General features: G+C 38.1%; 1 protein-coding gene across 1 annotated transcript in view; it reads left to right on the top strand.

Moving 5' to 3' along the window:
• The window catches only part of MARCHF3 (membrane associated ring-CH-type finger 3), a 122,209-nt gene that overhangs the window by 95,750 nt on the left and 4,253 nt on the right, over positions 1 to 22,206 (top strand). Inside the window, exon 4 of the mRNA XM_026673841.2 lies at positions 13,591 to 13,800. Coding sequence (XP_026529626.1) covers positions 13,591 to 13,800 — 210 coding nt within the window. The remainder of the gene's footprint in view (positions 1 to 13,590; positions 13,801 to 22,206) is intronic.

The following is a 22,206-nucleotide window of genomic DNA, read 5'->3' on the forward strand; positions in this document are numbered from 1 at the left end:
TAGTGTAACTGATGAAAGCAGTAGCAAATGAGGGATAGTGAAGCTGGGGGTAATCTTATTGCCTGCAGTTATTCCTTTTTCACACGGACCTGTTTGTTCAGCTGTAGCTATAGCTGTGTTTAACCAAGTCTATATTATGGTATGAACTCTCAATATTAAGTGAGCAGCTACATTGGAATTACAACTGTGGCAAATGCATCAAGGCTTCCTTACTGTAAGGAATCCTTTAAAATCAGAAGTTAAAAACAAAGATTTCCAATTATCGGTGCATATGATTTTTCATGAAAACCTATCAAGAAATAAATTGCACAAGGTTGCAGTGAGAGTAGATGTACAGCTTAATTTATTTCAGCTTCACCTTCTGATTGGCTGTCCATGAAAATGTTCTCCTGCACAAATGGAATGTGACATTTCTTGAGTCTTAATAGTAACTGGGTGAGCTCAAATGGAAAGTGAATGCTTCCAGAGCTGGAAAGGTATTGTGTGATCACAGAGGAAATTTTCTTTCAACTCAAGAGGCAAAAAAGGAGCCTGTTGAAATTGCTTATGTTATATGCTTAAATAAGGCAAAAGTGAAAATGAGTTAACAAGCAAATTCAGCGACATACTCAATGCTATTTGTACTTTTTTAAAAAATAAAAAATAAAGGCTTACTTGGGAATTAATTTGAAGTAGTTTAATATCTGCAAAAATAAAGATTTGCTGATATGTTCCAGAATAGGCTAACTCAGGAAATTTCCTATGGAGGCAGGCGACAAAGTAAGACATGGATATAAGTGAAAAGTATATACAGCAGCTCTCTATAAAATACCAACTTATGGTTCATAAAAATGAATAGAAACCAAAAGGCCCTGGATTGTTCTACAGTTTTTCCTCAAAGTGGACATATTCTTAATTGGATAGAAACCGAAACAGCATGGCTGGCTGCTTATGTAGAGGATATCACTATTTGTTCTTAGCATAATTCTATCAGGATAAATTTCAGATGGTGGTGAAGTATAAGCCATTGATAAAAATGGGGACTATAGCCATTTCTGTCCAACATAGCTTTCATTTTCAGAGAAGAGGATCTTTGTAATCTATTTACCTTCTGATCCTCCGACTTCACTATTGTTTCTCTCCGATAACAATTTCCTTTTGCAGAGAATATGGATTAGAGGCATTGTCAATGTTGACCATGCGTTGGTTTCATTATTCATTCACCTTGCAGAACAGGTGGGATGCCAGACTTTAATTTATGGCTGCTTCTTCCCTGGGTTTTATCTTATCACAGAATACACCAGTGTCATTTGTCGAAGCAAACATAAAACATGGCTTTTTACCTACCGGGCAGTTATTAAAGGTTCTTCATTATTTTAAAGTCTAGCCTAGGATTTTATTTACTTTTTAATAATCCAAATATAAAGTTATGAGTTCAGCAGCTTATTATATAATTGTGTAAAATCGGATGTAGGAAAATGTGAATTCCAATGTAACACTTGGTATGATATTTTGGTCTCCTTATGATAACAAAATGTATTTTTTTTCTAGTTCTACTGGGAAAGATTAGAGTTTTTTCATTTCTTTTTCTTATTAAAAGACTATAATACTATAGATAAGAATTCATGAGCATTATAAAAGGAATATCTTTTCATCAGGGTGCGGAACTTTTAAGCAAAAAGCAGAATGTACATTCTGTCCTCATAATGTTAGTTATGAAAATGTAAAGTCATATTGAGAAACTATCTGATTTTATTTTAATTCCAATAACAGCAGCAGATTTTGTGTGTGTGTGTGTATGTATATATGTATATGTATATATAGATGTATACACGTACACACACACATACACATACACACACACACACGCACACACACACACACACATACAACATGCCTTATTTTCAACTGAAACAGGTGCAGAAATTAGCCATCTGTAGCAAATTCACAAACCAAATAATCCCAATGACCCCTGAACTAAATATAGTATCTACCTAGCTAATTCAGCTCTGGGTTTTTTCAATTAAACAGAAACTGTGTTATCTTTCAGGACCCTAGAAGCATAACTTCTCTATAAAAGCATCTGATCTCTGGAATAAGATCCTCCTCCCCAATATCCAAATGACCCCTACTCTTATTGATTAGAACAGGGGTGTCAAATTCAAGGCCCATGGGCTGGATTTGGCCTGTGGGGTGCTTAGATCTGGCCCGCGGGACCGACCTGGAAACAGTGAATGACCGGCCCATGGCCCTCTTGAGTTTAGCTTATTTGATTGTCATTGCATCTTGTACAATGAAATTAAATGCCATCTTCAGCGTACATTATAACACAAACACACATCCTTCACATTGTATGCAATTGAATTGAAAACCCGATATTGCATTAATATTGCACTACACAGTAGAATTCAGTAGAATTATTGCCTTGGGATAGAAGCTGTTTTCCAGCCTATTGGTCCTTGTTTTTATTATCCTGTACCATCTCCAAGACGGTAATAGTTCAAAAAAATGTTAGATCATTATTTCATAATTGTGTAAAGGTAGTCTTTGACGTATAACCACAATTGAGCCCAGAATTTAGGTTGCTAAGTGAGAAATTTGTTAAGTGAGTTTTGCCTCATTTTACGACTTTTTTTTTTTTATTACCACAGTGGTTATGTGAATCAGTGCAGTTCCTACATTAGTAACATGTTTATTAAGTGAATCTAGTTTCCCCATTGACTTTGCTTGTCAGGAGATCACAAAAAGGGATCATTGGACACTGCAAGTTGCCGAGCATCCGAATGTAAATCACGTGACCATGGGGATCCAGTAAAGGTTCTAAGTGTGAAAAACGACCATAAGTCACTTTTTCCAATGCCGTTGTAACTTCAACTGGTCACTAAATGAACTGTTGTAAGTCAAGGACTGCCTGTACATGAGTTTTGGAGGCCTTTCAATTAGGGCATACTATTCCAGCAGCAACATGCCTCACCTGTTGCATTTACTTCTATGAAACTCTAGCTTTCCCATCTGTAACATGAGAAGTGTAGTCTCCACCAGCATGACAAAAAGATGCTAGGAGTTCTAACCTAGCAGGATATGGGGATTTCAATTTCTTCCAGTCTTACTGGAGCATTAAATGGTATGTAATATGTTAAAACAAACGAGAATGCTATCACAAACCTGCATAATGTTTTAAACAATGCAATATAATAATTCTTTGAAGTACGGCGATATTCATGCAAAACTAAGGCTTAGGTTGTTTTTTTGACCAAGCTTCTTACAATGTATCAGAAAGGCTTTATTATTCTTTTACTAGTCTCAGCAGTATTAAGAAGCTCTTTCCTGCTATATGAACATTTTCTGTGGTTGGTTATACTGAAATATGAACATCACTGGACTGTTTTCCCACAATGAGCTTTGGACTGTTTTCCCTGCTTCCTTTGAGATTAGTTTTGTGCACCTTAACCTACTGCCATTCACTGAGGCTGGAGGTTAGTATCCTGTTACTGCAACCGGAGGCTTGACACTCTTCGACACAGTTCACCAAGAGATCACTGTCAAGGCTGAAGGAAAAGCATTTTAGGCATGTAATGAACAAAATGAAATGGCCCACTGGCTTTGAGAGCTAAAATGGACTAGAATTGGCAATTGAGCCTGTTGCAACCAAAGAGGGAATAACTTCATTATACTCTCCTGAGGTAGTTGAAGCCTAGGCTGAAAGATTTATTATTTTATTTAAAAAACTTATTCCAGAGAAAAGAAACGAGAGCACTGAGAGGTATTACAACAAAATAAACATTACAAATCAAACTGCCTGAAAGTTGGGGCTGGGTTTTCACAGTATGCTAGATGAAACTGACGGAGGATTGGATCAATGGGATTCTAAAAATTGTGGGACCCCAGCCATTGCATTAGCGTGTTGTGTGAGCCAGGCCATCGCATTAATTTAACAAGTGATTTATTCTGGCATGCTATGTTTTATGAACACAGAAATTATCCTTTAAAAAATACATCTATTAGAGATAGAGCATATATGTAAAATGAAAATGTCCAGTGCAAATGTGCTCGATCCAAAATTATATTCACTGAAGTCAGTCAAATGTAATTTAACATGATTAGGTCTTCTTGATTCAATGGACCAATTCCAAGCATTACCACCTCTAAATCCAGCTCAATGACAGCTAAGTATATGCATTGACATATAGAAAACTACTCTGAAAGATCTAAGGCTTTATTAGTTATTATTAATAATGTTGCTAAGTGATGGCACAATGTTGAATGAACTACTGTTGTTGGCTATCACAAATGGTAGCATGGAAGGTATTCTTCATCACTATGTGATGACTCTTTAGTGTGGGGTGTGTTTTTCCCCAAAAAATCTTGCTAAGAACATTAAACATTTCCAGTAAGGTTTTCAGCCGTAAAATCAAAAGGCTGAATCAGTAGAGATAATCAACAGCCATCAGTACAACATTGCAAAACAAAATTTTATGCTCATGTCAACAGATAAATACATCAATACTATTAAAATGTATCCTGTTTCACATACTTAGAAGTAATCCTTTTGGATTGTGAGCTCTGTGCATTATCAGAAACAGATGAGAGAAAGAGTCCAAGTAGCTATTGCTGAGTCTGCATGAAAGCTGCACATTTGCTATAGACATTGTTAGCGAAATATGCTGAAACTTAGTAGTCAGTATACTAACAAGTCTGTAGACCTAACTGTCAAAGCTGCTGACAAAGATCCAGGGTCCAACCTGACAACCGAGGAAGCAGGCTCAAAGAACAGGTTTTGACTCTTGGCACGTGGGAACCACCAAAGGTTCGTGGTTCCATAATAAGTTTCCCCTCCCAAACAATCAGTCCTGTCCAATCAAGGGGTCCTGTGGACTCACTCTCGCCCCTGTGGTGCCTGCTTCTCGGAACTCACGTCAAAAAAAAAGGACACTAAACAACACGACTCCAGTCACCACTTCGTGATCAACTGTCCCTAGGTGCCCGTTGCAATCCCATGCTGTTGGCAGGGCCGGTGAAAGTGGCGTAACAAGACCCCCAATAAAGGGGGTCCGGGACCACTTCTCCTGCTTCGGCGTGGTGGTCCTTGGCGGCTTTCCTCTCTGGTGCTGGCGGGCCACTCAACATCTCGGTAGTGCAGCTCATCCAGGATGGCACATCAATGCGAGCTGTGGCAAGGTGGTTTGCTGTGTCTGTCAGTGTAGTGTCCAGAGCATGGAGGCGCTACCAGGAGACAGGCCAATACATCAGAGACATGGAGGAGGCCATAGGAGGGCAACAACCCAGCATCAGGACCACTACCTCCACCTTTGTGCAAGGAGTGACAGGAGAAGCACTGCCAGAGCACTGCAAAATGACCTCCAGCGGGCCACAAATGTGCATGTGGCTGCTCAAACGGTCAGAAACAGACTCCATGAGGGTGGTATGAGGGCCCGACATCCACAGGTGGGGGTTGTGCTTACAGCCCAACACCGTGCAGGACGTTTGGCATTTGCCAGAGAACACAAAGATTGGCAAATTCTCCACTGGCACCCTGTGCTCTTCACAGATGAAAGCAGGTTCACACTGAGCACATGTGACAGACGTGACAGGGTCTAGAGACGCCATGAAGAACGTTCTACTGCCTGCAACATCCTCCAGCATGACCGGTTTGGCAGTGGGTCAGTAATGGTGTGGGGTGGCATTTCTTTAGGGGGCGGCACAGCCCTCCATGTGCTTGCCAGAGGTAGCCTGACTGCCATTAGGTACCGAGATGAGATCCTCAGACCCCTTGTGAGACCATATGCTGGTGCAGTTGGCCCTGGGTTCCTCCTAATGCAAGACAATGCTGGACCTCATGTGGCTGGAGTGTGTCAGCAGGTCCTGCAAGATGAAGGCATTGATGCTATGGATTGGCCTGCCCATTCCCCAGACCTGAATCCAATTGAGCACATCTGGGACATCATGTCTCGCTCCATCCATGAATGCCATGTTGCACTACAGACTGTCCAGGAGTTGGGGGATGCTTTAGTCCAGGTGTGGGAGGAGATCCCTCAGGAGACCATCCGCCACCTCATCAGGAGCATGCCCAGGTGTTGTAGGGAGGTCATACAGGCACGTGGAGGCCACACACACTACTGAGCCTCATTTTGACTTGTTTTAAGGACATTACATCAAAGTTGGATCAGCCTGTAGTGTTTTTTTCCACTTTAATTTTGAGTGTAACTCCAAATCCAGACCTCCATGGGTTGCTAAATTTGATTTCCATTGATAATTTTTGTGTGATTTTGTTGTCAGCACATTCAACTATGTAATGAACAACGTATTTAATAAGAATATTTCATTCAGATCTAGGATGTCTTATTTTTGTGTTCCCTTTAATTTTTTGAGCAGTGTATTTTGTTTTGGCTACAAAACCCCAGCTATCTCTATTCCTCACTCCCTATCCCTCCTCACCATTGTGGCAACACTGAAGCATCCAAGATGGCCTCAGTTAGGCCAGCTTCAGAGTTGACAATTACCTAAAACTAACACGAGTTCTATGAATTCAGGGATCTTGTCGCAAAATATTAATATCCTGAGTACCTTATCCTATACTGTACATGAATATACCACAAGTCCAGGATTTCTGTTGTTAAGCAAGATAGTTAAGTGAGTCACGTCCAATTTTCTGACCTTTTTCTGCTGTTGGGCCCACCCACCCGCCTGGGCTCCCATACTCACCTTTATCCTCTGAATTTGAAGCGCAGCTGCTTTGCATGACATGGAAGAGTGCTGCGTGGCAGCTACTGAAGCGACCAGGATCATGCAGGCTTGCAGGAGGTGAGTTAGAATGCTTCTGCGCCTGAGCTAAATGAGTGTTTGGCATGCGCACATGCAAAGTGTGTGCATGCGTGCAAAGTGCGCCCACCAAGCCACGCCCACCAAACCGGTGGTAAAAATATTAGAATCCCACCACTGGGTTATAAATTGAGGCCTATCTGTATATTTATCCATTTAGTCTGATGTTATGTTCTGTAATCCTAAATCTTTATCTTCTGTGTTCTATATTTCTTGACAGCCATTCCACTAAGCCTCAGTCATATTCTATAATTGCAAAAACAAACAAAAAACCCTTTTTGTTCAGTGTCTTCTTAAGTGTGATAGAATAAACCAATAAAAGATTATAGCTTGATTCTGTAATATGGATTTTTCTTAATACCAGCTATTTGTATGTAAAAATGTAGCAGTGTGGGTTTCTGTTACTATTACTGATAATCCTTTCTCCATACAGCAACCTAATTGGCTGGGACTAATTGGCTGCATTAAAATTACTAGAAACTTCCCATGAACTCTTGTATATTTCTTTAGTGCCAATGCTTCAAGTTGCCTAGTGATATATTTCACTTCAATCTTGCTTATATACTAAGATTACAGATGTGTAAAAATCTGTATTTTATAATCGTCTGTGGAGGTTTTATTGTAGATTGACAAAATAATCTGACTTTCAATTATTTAGCAACAGCTGCAAAAATGATTACACCTTGTAAATAATACTTTTAAAATAAGAAAGACTGGGGTAAGCAAGAATGGATTTTTGTGTGAATGAATTGTCTCTTTCATTTAGTTCTGGGGGCGGGAGAAATAAACATGCTTGCCTTTATTTCTTTCTTTTTTTTCTTTCATTATATTTCTTTTGCCTCAGAGTTCTGGTTGATGAATCTTGGGGCTCTGTTTTTTTTTTTTTTTTTAAATGGCTTTACTTTAAATTAAATTTTAAAGAAAGAATTTGTGTATGTTCTCTGCAGTGGTGGGATTCAAAAAAATTTACTACCGGTTCTGTGAGCGTGGCTTGGTGGGCGTGGCAGGGGAAGGATACTGCAAAATCCCCATTCCCTCCCCACTCTTGGGGGAAGGTTACTGCAAAATCCCATTCCCTAACCTGCTTTCCAGCTCTGTTCTCCTGTGCAGGGCAACGAAAGAAGACTCAGTCGATCAGCTGGGACTCAGGAGGCAGAGAATAGATGGGAATGGGGCCAGTCAGAGGTGGTATTTGCCAGTTCTCCGAACTACTCAAAATTTCCACTACCAGTTCTCCAGAACTGATCAGAACCTGCTGAATATCACCTCTGGTTCTCTGAGAAATAACTATTCAGTAACACTGAAGACATTATTTACACCAAGACAAGAAGTTAAGACATTGAATACAATAGCAGTATTTCAGAATAAACACTGGGGATTGAGATGTGTAAATCCAAAATATCTGTAGCTTGAAGCACAGTTCATTAAAATCAGTGGAATTTATTTCTAAGTCAACACAGTAGGAATTGGAAAATGTAGTGGGTTAAACTGAAATATTCTGGTTCTTGGTTTAAACTGCACTCATTTCTGTTTAATAGCTAATGAACTTGACATCCTTAGAGAATTAAATTAAGTGTTGAAAATTGCATTTTGAATTTCAGGTTGGTTCAGGTATGCATAGAGCACGGGTGTCAAACTTGTGTCGTCACATTGTTGTCACATGACATATTGCGATTTTCCCCCTTCACTAAAATGGAGTGGGCATGGCCAGTGCGTAACACATTCAACCTGTGGGCTGCAAGTTTGATACCCCTGATGAAAAGTTTCATATAATGGGTTGATGATGAACTAACTGCTCACTCAATGAAGGCTAACAGTGTGATGTAGTGTGTGTGTGCATATGTGAATTGGCATCCTTCAATCTCAAGAGACTATGGTATCGTGCTCTGAAAAGAGGTCCTAAAACAGCATCTAGTGTGGCTAAAAAGGCCAATTCGAGAGTGGTAATCCCTTCCACACTGAGGACAGATACAGTCTGTCTCCTGCCCAGCCCCCGGATTTTGCTGGTTCCAGGATGGCCTTTTTGCCTCAGCCCGCCAAACAAGTATCTCTTCGAATTGAAGAAGGCCATGCTGGGTCTTTAGCCTCCAAGCTGAATGATCAGAGGTCAAGGTTTCCCAGCTGTTGATGTCCATTCCCAAGGCCTTTAGATCCCTCTTGCAGATATCCTTATATCGCAGCTGTGGTCTCCCTCTAGGGCGCTTTCCCTGCACTAATTCTCCATACAGGAGGTCTTTCGGAATCCAACCATCAGCCATCTTCACGACATGCCCAAACCAGCATGTGTGCATGTATGTATAGTATTAATATTAGAGCTATGGTGGTGCAGTGGTTAGAATGCAGTATTGTTGACTGTCGATTGCCAGAAGTTTGGCAGTTCAATTCTCATCGGTTCGAGGTTGATTCAGCCTTCTATCCTTCTGAGGCCAGTAAAATGAAGACCCAGATTGTTGGGAGCAATATGCTGACTCTCTAAACCACTTAGAGAGGGCTATAAAGCACCGTGAAGCAGTATATAAGTCTAAGTGCTATTGCTATCGGCTATGCCCAAATTAAAACACTTGAAGATGAATTAATTTACATCTTTTATACATCTTCTTTCATACCATATGGCAGAAATTGAAGTCCGGGTATATAGACAGACACTCAGTAAATAAAAAAGGGCTTTCTGTACTACATTGGATCATAGGTATCTACGAAGTCAAGTTAATGAGTCTATGCTCCAACATGCAATTCAGAAATACAGTTGCTAAATAAACTATATGGAATGTGCAATTGATTACCCCAATGTAGAATGATTGCATGGCAGAAACACAAATATTATCCCAAACTGCTGACTGGTTGAATGGATGAAACATTATTGCAAATTTGTTATGAAGATTGGCAACTACTCATTCCTACCTTGCCTGCTCCACTAATTTTTTCACTTCTGAAGACCATTTCCTCTTAAGCAGGTATTCAGAAGGAAGAAAAAAACAGCATCCATTTATGTGATATTTCAAGCTAAGCAGGTCACCAAGCTTTCTAACATTTTCTGTGTATCTTTAATTATTTCTATAGGTGTCCATCCCTACAAATGCCAGTTCTACACTTTTCTTTTCCAAAAATCAATTGAGAATACATTTTGAACTAGAAGTCAAATAGAAATTTGCAGGAAAATTACAGTAACATGCCACATCGGGATAATGGATATATAACATTGCATTTATTTTAATTGGAAGGAAAATACAGACTTATTTTTTCAAGGCATAAAATGTTTTGAGGCCAGCCTGGAGATTGGAACCTAATGATACAGTGAAGATGGTGCTTAAATAGGCCAGAACTTGAGCAACTTGAGCCTCTATATCAGGAGTGTCAAACTTAACAACAACATGTTGTTATCACGTGATGTATCACAACTTTTTCCCCCTTGACTAAAACAGGGGTGGCCATGGCCAGCACATGACACATCCAGCCCGCAGTCCACGAGTTGGACACCCCTGCTGTATATCTAGAAAAATGACTAAATTTGTGAAGTGGAAATAGTGTTAGGATTTTGAGTTTTCTATTGTCATTGCAGGACAAGTGATGGGGACCAGGGAAGTGGACTCTATTGATGTACAAAATATACATCATTACAGGAGGTGGAGGTACCTCAAAGTATGTCAAATCAACAGGGATCATGGGAAAAAAATAATCATCTCACTGCATGATACCTAATAATATATTATTACACTTGATGCACACTTTATAGTTGAAGAGAAATTGGTCTGGTGGCAACAGAGAGACTAGGACTACCCAATCTGGCTTGCAAAAATCCAGAGGACCACGAGATGGGAGGAAAGAAAAACATAAAACGCTTGACTCATGGGTTTCTGCAGCGCAATTCTTGTAGTTTTAGAGGTTCATTTCAGGGTACACCATGTGGCCTTTCAATCCAAACTGGGAAAATAATAGTCAAAATGCAGCTCTTTTGATTAGTCAAAATGCAGTTCTTTTCACCCCAATCTTTTGTACATAAAAGTGTGGTTTATAGATTGAATAAAGGAGATTTGGAAGCAAGAGATCAGAGAATAAAAGGTCTTTCAATGGGATTGACTCAGTACAGCATAGACTTCCCAGTGAATTAAACTTCATTGTACCTACAGTTCATACAGTGATCAATGAATGTCTGCATGTCAAATATTTTCTCTTACACTAATCTCTCTGAATGTCACCTTTGGCATTCTTCCCTATTTTCTTCTGGGCATTACTATTTCCTCTTGGTTGTCTTTTGGTTTCTCATTACAAGGTGTAAGTTGTAAGTCAATCATGTGTTGAAGTGTCTTGGTTGTACTTGGGATTGCTGTAGCAGCCCTCTCCAGTTACTATCCTCAGCAGTATTTTTTTAAGGAAATGAGATAAATCCTTAAAACAGAGTCCGGAATCATTTTATACAGTGCCTTGAAATCTGTGTGAGAGTTTTATTTGTCTGTAATATAATATCCTTGTTTCTACTTTTAAAATATCTACTTCCCAACTGCCTTGCTAAATTCTTTAACTAACCTTGAAATAATAGCATAAAGTGAAGTTCAGTAATATTTTCAAGGGTAGTCATTGTGTTTGCTCTTTTAAACTCTATAAAGTTGATTTATTTTTAAAATCCTAGAAGCGCTGTGGAAGTAACTCTTAAAACAATTCATGCACCAAATGCATGCTGACCATTATTTAGTGACTACAACATTTCCTAGTGGGCATACTTTGCAAAAGAGTGAATCAAGGTCCAAAACACTGCAAGAACATTCCTATTTCCTGATACCATCTCAAGATAACATTGCCTTTCAATACGTGTTTCGCTGTTCTTTTTCCCATACATAGTCTTTCAATGCATAACCTTTCCCATGTCCACCTATACAGAGAATTTGTAGTTATTTCAGTTATATAGTTCTATTTATATGTCTGTACAAAAAGAAGTAGATAATATGCTTGCAAACAATAGCTACTAGTGAATTCAGAACAGTCACTACCTAATTTTCAAGAAATTGTCAAATATGAGACTGACTACTTCAACTCTTCATTCAGTAGTTCTCAGATGAGCGCAACAAATACATCTCTGAGATTGGAGTCATCTGGGTTGATTTAATCCAGCATTTTATTGCCCCAAGTATAATTTTATATATCTCTATTGTATCCCTTTTTATTGTAAATAGAGTCACAAACCATTCGCTTTGCTTATACGGGAGTCTTTCCACAGTTGTGTGGGACTTTTCATTATTTTTTCCACTTTCTCTAGAGTCGAAGTGTGATGATCAGAATTGTGCATAGTATTTGAAATGAAACATCATCATCATCACATTTTTAAAAGGCATTACAATATTGGAAATTTAATCTTATGATTCTTTTTCTACTGATCTCAGCTTGGGTTTAACTTTTTCAAGACAGTTCTACATTGTACTGATATTTTTATTGAGCTGTTCACTTATCCTTTGTGATTGCTTTCTTAGTCAATGTCAGCTCAATCTCCATCAGTTTATATGAGCTATATGAAGTTAGACTATTTTGCTTCACTTTATTGTTGCATATTTTAAGACACATACCTTCATTTTATGCTAATCCACCAAACTTTTCAGAATTTTTTTTAGCATTGTTTGTTCTCCTTTATTTTGAGCATTTTATATAATTGGGTGCTGATTCAAATAGCTTGTAAACAAGTTTAAAATCACTAAATTCATACCCATGTTACACTAATTTAATGTTTATTTCTACTTTGGGGGTTTTTTTTTGTTCACAAAAGTGATAACCTCTTGAATTTGAGATCTGCATGAGTTGCCAGCACCATGATTGGAAGAGGATAGTAATGAAGTATATTATTAGAATTAATTACAAGAATTAATAAATAATTTGCAGTTACTCAGTAGGAGTTGTTCTGTAGTCATACAAATATGAATCTGAATCAAAGAATATAAGATCTTATGCATATATACCTGAGAATAAGACCCAATTGAAAGCAATAAAATGTATCTGTAATTAAACATATATAGGATTCTTGATAAAAATAAAAGAACAGATTTTTGTGTATGATAGTAGAAGTAGCCTATACAAACATGATTTAAAAATTGTTATGTTCCTACACAATGAAATCAAGCTTTATCACTGTAGCTTTTCAATAACTATATTTTGCTTTAAACAAAGAGACATTTTAGTAGTATTTTTTTTACAAACATGTTTTTTTCTTCTCTCTTTCCTCATGGGTTTATCAAAATGTAATTATCAAAATCTGGATTGTTTCTTTCTTGAATCTAAATCCATGCGTACTCATAATTATATAAATATAGCCACATCTTACGACCTACAAATTATTATATTTACTGGAAGAACTATCAATAAGCACTTATTGATTAACCTTGGGATACTTAAACACTCTGCATACTATTATTTATTTAGCAATATTAAAATAATTTTAGTTTTAGAAAGTATTATATGCCAAATATGAAAGAGCAAATGTGCACACTTTGTTGTAATATAAATAGAAGATCAAAGTGAAATCCTACCTCATACTGGCTGAAAAACAGAAGCAGCTCTGCTTAATAAATTTCTGCCTTTTTTGTGACCTTACTGTTTATTACAGGGGTCCCCAAACTTGGCAACTTTAAAACTTGTGGACTTCAACTCCCAGAATTCTCCAGCCAGCATAGCTTAAAGTTGCCAAGATTGGAGTCCTCTGGTTTATTAAAACATAACATTGTGTAAATGAGATAGAAAATGGTTTTGTTGTTGTTGTTGTTGAATGAATACCTTTCGTTGAAACTGACTATGCATTGATTCTTTTTGCAGTGGCTAAAAAATCCTGGCCCCCAACATGAGAAACGGACTTTGTTTGGGGACATGGTGTGCTTCTTGTTTATAACTCCATTGGCTACTATCTCCGGCTGGTTGTGTTTGCGCGGAGCAGTGGATCATCTGCACTTTAGTAGTAGGCTAGAAGCTGTTGGGCTCATTGCACTCACTGTCGCACTCTTCACAATTTACCTCTTTTGGACACTAGTAAGTAGTCTTTTGTTTTGATTTCTATTTACATTAGAGTATGATAAATCTTATAATGTTATTCTGGGACCATCTGGAGACAGTTATTGTTGTATGAGAAATGATCAAACTTCTTTATTTGAATAACAGCTTCATAATATAGCTTGAAATCATGAGTGGCATGGTGGCCTAGAGGTGGAGCTCTCACCTCACAATCAGGAGGCTGTGAGTTCTATCCGAGGTGGCATTCAGCAGGTTCTGACCAGTTCTGGAGAACTGGTAGTGGAAATTTTGAATAGTTCAGAGAACCAGCAAATACTACCTCTCACTGGAGATTTTCCCCTGCCACGCCCACCAACCCACACCCAGAGAACCACTAGTAAAAAAAAATGAATCCCACCACTGGATCCTAAATAGCAGCAGATATTTTTCTCTCTGTACACAAGTAATTGTCTGCTGTGAACTTCATGTAGGCTTCAGGAAGGGTATCTGGCCAGTAAACGTTTAGCTCCAATCAGGGTATTCAGCTTTGTTCGGGTATTTTCCCACGTCTTTGTAGTTGTGCTTTTAAAGTTGTAGCAACGTTTCGGCAGAATCTCATCTGCCATCATCAGGTTTCTGTATTGTGTTCGTCTGTAATATATAAATCAATAGCATGCACAATATATAAATATATATATTATATAAATATATAATATAGATATATATATATATCTATATATATATATTATAAATATATAATATATAAATATATAAATCAATAGCACGCACACAAAATTTGGTTCTTTTAGGTTGGATCTAGATGGTTTGCATTTCAGTAGTTTCTTGTAGAATGTTCTTGGCATGGAAATAGGAGAATTATTTTGTAATATTCTCTCCCTTCCTCTATCTTTCCAGTGTTCCACAACATGTTAAAAATGATAAAGACGTCAAAATGAGGATATATTTAACAAAGAGTATCTCTTTCCTTTCTATCACAGAAATGGTCTGTGGTATAATATGTGTTATTTAGATTAAAAACTCTTCCATCAGTAGACAGATGGCCTTAGATCCAAGCCAGTATTTGGAATGGCCTAATATTAAGAGACTTTAGCCAAACTACAATGAGTAAAGGGTGGTGGTGGAAATCCTGGTGAAATAAGTCAGTGCTTGGAAAATAGGCAGCAAAATATTTGCAGACATCATCAACGTCATATCTATGCAGCAAGTAAAAAAATTAACAGATTCCCCTTCCCCTTTGGCACTAATAATGGGCAGATTGAAGCTAATGCTTTGTTTTCTCTAAGTTGTTTGGGATGGGCAACATTAGGGAGAGATTCATCTAATACAAGCCTGTTTCTAATTCTAATGTGAATTGTGTGAGACATCTGCCTTTACCTCCAGACCAGAAACTTGAGACATTGCTCATCTTTCCTAAATAAGCTTTTGTGGACATTGTTTAGGACTAAAAAAAACTATAGTGTTCTGAACAAGCTACAGTATGAAAGATCTGAGTTGTCTTTTTCCTTCTGTATTGGTAATAAGAAGCATTTTTCAAGGCTCAGTAGATTTCAGAATAACAAGTCTGAAGCTTTTAGTTAAACCTGAGTGAGAAAGCTATGTGTTCGATATCCCCAAACAGTTTCTACCGTGTAACCTTGTACACTAATATATTTTGAAACACAAGCTGTCTTTCTTCCTCCAGACATCCAGATGTCTCAAATATGGAGGGACAATTGAGAATGTGATCCTTTTAGAATGGTTGAATTACTTAAAATGGGCTGATTGATTTTCACTGCTAAAGAAGTGTGAAGAGAATGCAGACAATCTTCCCAGCTGAAAGACATCTGCAGGAAAGAAGCAGTGGTTTCTATAGAGATGCATCAACTCCACAGATGCTTTCATAAAGAAAACAAAACCACTTTTTAAAAATTTCTATCATGAAATTCTATCATGAAATGCCATTACAGGTTAAGCATTTTTAACTAGGTTTTAGTCAATATCACTTTCAAGCTGAGTACTCATATAGGAAAGATTAAAAAAGAAAAAGAACTGCATCTAGTGCCATGACTCACACTCATGCCAGAAAGACTTTCCTTTCCTCTCAAGTATGCAACCCACTTGTGCTTCCCCTCCAGATATGTCTGCTCTGGTCCAGCAGCTATCAAGAAGAGATGCCAGTGTACAGATTCATGGGAGAAGGTATCCTTACTGCATAGACCTCATTAGACATAAGTCAGACTTGAAAAACAGTAAACAGAAATCTCTCCATAAGAAAAGGAAACATGTTCTGCCCAATCTCCCCCCTGTAACATATCCTATTTTTATTATTGTTTTCAGCAGTGTGCAGCCACTAATCTACAAAAAAATTGTGCTGTTATCTTGACATAGGATGGGAAGTCCTTATTGAAACAATCACTTTCGTAATCATCAACAGCGAGGAATGGTGGTCAATTATTGCCTCTTGCTTCCCTGATATTCGTCTTGTTATAATGTAAACCAGGGGTCTCCAACCATGGCAACATTAAGACTTGCGGACTTCAACTCCCAGAAAACAGCAAAGCTGGTTGAGGAACTCTGGGAGTTGAAATCCACAAATCTTCACGTTGCCAAGGTTGGAGACCCCTGATGTAAACCAACTTCTGCTCATCTATTTTCTCCTTTCCTTGTTTCTGGTTGCCATTCTAAATATCCTTAGCTGGGACTAAGCTTCATTAAGCTTACAGAAACTTACATCTGAGTAGAAGTGTCATGTCCCGTCCGCACTTTTTATTCATTCTTAATTATTTTCTTTTGTTCCTCCTAATTCCTTCGTTTTCTGCAATTTCTGTTTGACTGAACTATTATTAATATATGCTAGCTTTGGAAGCAGACCACCTTTCTGATATTTGGTATTTGCTGTATATAAAGAAAGTAAATTGAAAATATGTTAGTTTAATCCCAAATAATAAGTTCCATCTTTAATTTCTAGCTTTGCTCTTAGTAATTCTTTGTGCTGTCTCTAACTGAGAGAACTGGAATGAAAAAAAAAATAGGGCACATATTTGGTTGGTCTGGCTCTATGTTTTCATTTCATTGCTTTTCAATCCTATTGTGGTTTCTTTATCAATACTGCATCCACTTTAGCATTTATTTTAAGAACTTTTGAATAAGATGAATATTCCTGTTAGAAAAAGGAATTCATTGTCAGCACAGCTGTATAAATTAAAGCATTTCCTATTAGATGGGCCACATTTGTTTTATTCAGCATCATAATGATGTTTGATACTCTATTGCTTTCTCTTGAAAGACATGTGAAACTTACAATATCCTTCTATGAATTTTTGACACTGAAAAAATCTTTATAATAAGTCTATGAAATTTGGATGACAAAAATCCACACAGTCCCCAGGTAGCAACAGAGTATTATAAAAAAACTTGTTAACATTTTGCTATCCCCAGTAGACATATCGATTTTTGCTTTCCAGATCTGTTTAGAATCTCCATTTTGATCTACTTCATGAACTGTTACTGAGAATATTACCAAAAATAACTTTAGCCAGTTGATTCAGATGATGCTACAGCTGTCATATCTGCATACTTAACACTGGAGTTCTAGATCAGAAGTTATATTAGTTACTATGTTATTTTTGTGATACAGAACCAACTTTGAGAGGAAGTAGCTTTTCCATGCTTAGGGAAAAAAGAGCTGTAAGGTCATATGGTCTATTTGGGAATTCTTGGAATTGCAGCCCAATATAAGTGGCATAGCAAACTGAGACTCGGAATTTTTGCACACTTGATCATTTGCTTTCATTATTTACATCCATGAATGCCTTTCTGTACCCAAATTGCAAGGAATACAGGTTTGGGAAGTAAGCTGCAGAGCAGAGAAAAAGAAAGAGGTTATATCCCCCATCCAGAAGTTCTAAGATATCTGCATGTCATTGTGAATCTACTGTAGAAGGCCATCCACATATAGGAAAAAAACATCGGCTATATCCATGGTTATGATTAATTCTTCATAGACAACAGAAAAAAATGGGGTGACTGGGGAAGGATTATAAGGAGGGCCCCAGAAATACCAAACAACCTTAAGCACACTAAATCTTGCTCTGACACTCTGTTCAAATCATATGGGAAAATGATTTGTTTGAAAAGGATCCTGCATTTGGAATGAATTTAGAGAAAATTGAAAGAAGCTATGAAACAGTACAGGTGAAACTCGAAAAATTAGAATATCGTGCAAAAGTTCATTTATTTCAGTAATGCAACTTAAAAGGTGAAACATATATATGAGATAGACTCATTACATGCAAAGCAAGATAGTTCAAGCCATGATTTGTCATAATTGTGATGATTATGGCTTACAGCTCATGAAAATCCCAAATCCACAATCTCAGAAAATTAGAATATTACATGCAATCAATAAAACAAGGATTGTACATAGAACAATATCGGACCTCTGAAAAGTATAAGCGTGCATATGTACTCAGTACTTGGTTTGGGCCCCTTTTGCAGTAATTACTTGCACAATGCAGCATGGCATGGAAGCTATCAGCCTATGGCACTGCTGAGGGGTTATGGAAGACCAGGATGCTTCAATAGCGGCCTTCAGCTCTTCTGCATTGTTCAGTCTCATGTCTCTCATCTTTCTCTTGGCAATGCCCCATAGATTCTCTATGGGGTTCAGGTCATGCGAGTTTGCTGGCCAATCAAGCACAGTAATCCCACGGTCATTGCACCAGGTTTTGGTGCTTTTGGCAGTGTGGGCAGGTGCCAAGTCCTGCTGGAAAATGAAGTCAGCATCCCCATAAAGCTCATCTGTGGAAGGAAGCATGAAGTGCTCCAAAATCTCCTGGTACACGGCTGCGTTGACCCTGGACTTAATGAAGCACAGTGGACCAACACCAGTAGATGACATAGTTCCCCAAATCACACAGACTGTGGAAACTTCACACTGGACTTCAAGCATCTTGCAGTGTGCGCCTCTCCATTCTTCCTCCAAACTCTGGGTCCTTGGTTTTGAAATGAGATGCAAAAGTTGCTCTCATCAGAAAAGAGGACTTTGGACCACTGAGCAACAGACCAGTTCTTTTTTTCTTTAGCCCAGGTAAGACGCTTTTGATGTTTGTTGTTCAAGAGGGGCTTGACAAGAGGAATACGACATTTGAAGCCCATGTCCAGGATCCATCTGTGTGTGGTGGCTCTTGATGCACTGACTCCAGCCTCAGTCCACTCCTTGTGAAAATCCCCAACACTTTTGAATGGCCTTTTCCTGACAATCCTCTCCAGGCTGCGGTCATCCCTGCTGCTTGTGCACCTTTTTCTTCCACACTGTTCCCTTCCACATAACTTTCTATTAATGTGCTTTGATACAGCACTTTGGGAACATCCAACTTCTTTTGCAATTACCTTTTGAGGCTGTCCCTCCTTATGGAGGGTGTCAATGATGGTTTTCTGCACAACTGTCAGGTCAGCAGTCTTTCCCATGATTGTGATTCCTACTGAACCAGACTGAGAGACCATTTAAAGGCTCAGGAACCCTTTGCAGGTGTTATGGCTTAAGTAGCTGATTATAGTGGGACACTTTGAGCCTAGAATATTGAACCTTTTCACAATATTCTAATTTTCTGAGATTGTGGATTTGGGGTTTTCATGAGCTGTAAGTCATAATCATCTCAATTATGACACATCATGGCTGAACTATCTTGATTTGCATGTAATGAGTCTATCTCATATATTAGGTTCACCTTTTAAGTTGCATTACTGAAATAAATGAACTTTTGCACGATACTTTAGTCAACTTTTGCCTGTATTTTCAAACTTGGCAACTTCTAAGGTGTGTGGATCCTGGCTTTCTACATATCATGGTGGCTGGGAATATCTTCGAGTTGAAGTCCACACATTTTTAAGTTTCCAAGTATGAAAAATACTATTATAGAACAAAGGTATCTGACAGCAATTCCATGCATGCATTTTGGAGCAGGTAAAATAATGTGTTCTACCCTAAGTCTGCTTGCATATATGGATTGTGTTTACAGTTACGTGCATTCCAGCTTTCTACATGTCTTTTTTAACCTTAAGACAGCTTATTCATTTTATTGTTTGAACAGGTAAATTGGTTTTGGTTAAATCTATCTGCCCTACCTTTTATGAACATCAGGATGGTCTTTTTTTCCTCCACATGGGAAAATGAGAGTTAAGAGAGTCATTTGGAATTAAAATGAAAAGGTTTAGCTTCTCCAATTCAAGTCCATAAATGCTATGTTTAATTTTATTCCAAATACAACAAAATCTGATGGGTTCATATTTCAATACCCAGTAGCACTTCTGATTTGATTGCATGGAATTTTAAGGGGGAAAAAAACCCCATTGCTTTCAAACTCAAGCGCTTTGGAGGCAATACCTGAAGAAACACCACTTCATTTGAAGGGTTTGAGTTTCAAAATAATGTTCTAACTACAGTTCAAGTGTAATTACAGTTTATCAACATGTGTATGTGTATAGTATATTCCTATACATATATGGTATCCATACGTCCACATCACACACACTATAATCCAGCAAGAGAGATCATGCACCTTGGTGTTATTGCAACACACTTAATATGGGTCTGCCTTTCAGGGCCTTCAGTTGGAAGCTGCAACTAGTAGAGAATGCAGCAGCCAGCCTCTTGACCAGAGAATCTTATTACTGCAGAGTCTCTCCTATTCTGTGATCATTGCACCGTTTGCTAGTGGTCTGAGCATAATGCTAATTATCCCCCATAAATCCTTCTGCAGTCTAAACATCTAGAGAGGTTGTGCCCAAGGAATGCAGATCAGAAGGCAGCTCTTCTCAGTAATGGCTGCCACATTATTTATATATTTGTTTATTAAATTTATATCTTGCCAACTTCAGGCAGACAAATGAAATTAAAACATGCATAAATATATTATAGTAAAGCATGCAGGGTGAAAGGCATTATGACAATAGTGTTAAGACGTTCACACACAAAAAAAAGAAATACTACTATTAAGTCACAACAGTACTCATATAAGAAAAGCTCAAGTTTGTTGTCAAAGATCACTAATAAGATTAAATTCAGCCAACATAAACTCAATTCAGCCAACATAAACTCTTGGGGGGGAAATCAGTTTTTTTTGGAAAGCCATCACATAGGAACAAGAATAACATTGTCAGGAATACTGTTCTGTGAGTCCTGTAATGGAAACACAGAGTCCCCGAGGCTTCTCCGATCTTTGATGAACATACAGGATGGCTCAGTTTAGTTACAAATGTGTGCCTCGTCCCTTCTCTTCTGACATTTTGAAGGGCACTAGAAACCATTTTCTTTGGCCCCTTAGGAGAAATTATGGCAGTCATCTAGGATTTTTTAGAAACTGTTTTAGGAGCATTATTAATTACCCTCCCTCCCTCCTTCCTCCCCCCGCCCCCCCAAAAGTGGGTGGAAATGTCTGTGCATCTTATATAGCGAATATGGGCCCATTTTGGCTTCCCAAAGCCTCTACAGGTCCCGTTTTTGCCCTCCCCAGCGCTCAGGCCAGTGTTGGGGAAGCTGAAAACGGGACATGTGGAGGCCTTCTGAGGCCAAAAACGGGCGCTTTTTTTGGATTGCAGAGAGCTTCTGGATGCCGGGGAGGGCAAAAACGCAGAGGCAAAAAATGATTCCCCCCCCCTTGTTTTCCTCCTCTAAACCAAGGTGCATCTTATAGTCTGGGGCGTCTTATAGTCTGAAAAATATGGTATCTACTATGGTATATACAGAAAGTTTTTAGGTGGTAAAGAAACAAATATTTAATAAATTAATAAAATGTCTATTTAAATCAATTGATTTGTACTAGTGGAAACTGCTCAAACTAATTTTTGCCTGGAATGGTTTTTGACTGGAAACTTCCTTTAGCTTCAATAAAATTCCTGTTATTTTCATATATGCACAGTCAATCTTCCAGAAAAAAATCGGCAGAAAAAAATCAACTGTCTAAAATAATCGGCAGCCTATATGGATATCTTTCTCATTATTTATATTATCCAGTACTGTTGTGCTGCTGTTCTCCTGTTCTCTTGATGTGATTCTACAGTCAACAAATGTACATCATAAATGCCAATCATATAAAGTGTATCATATATTGTTTATCATATAAACAATGTATGATACATTGAAAAGGACAGATTTTAAATGTTATATATCCCAAATTATATTTCATATAAGGAAGGAAGTAGGACATATATTTTCTGGAAAGTATGCCATGACCATATTCTATTGCCTCTTAATTGCTACCCAAATAAACATGCATGTTAAATTACAGTTAGAGATCTGAATCCAACATCCCATGACTGTCCTTTTCATCTAGCTTTGAGAGTTTCCTTTTTCTGTCCTCTTCCTACAGTTTTCTCAAATCTCCCTAGGAAAGTTGAGAAGTTTGGGAGGCACCTGAGGGTTTATTTAATGATAAGGATCTTAAT

Source organism: Notechis scutatus, chromosome 2 (assembly GCF_049901735.1).
Source record: "Notechis scutatus isolate UNSWTSFEM ecotype Mainland chromosome 2, rNotScu1.2, whole genome shotgun sequence".
Classification (NCBI taxonomy): domain Eukaryota; kingdom Metazoa; phylum Chordata; class Lepidosauria; order Squamata; family Elapidae; genus Notechis; species Notechis scutatus.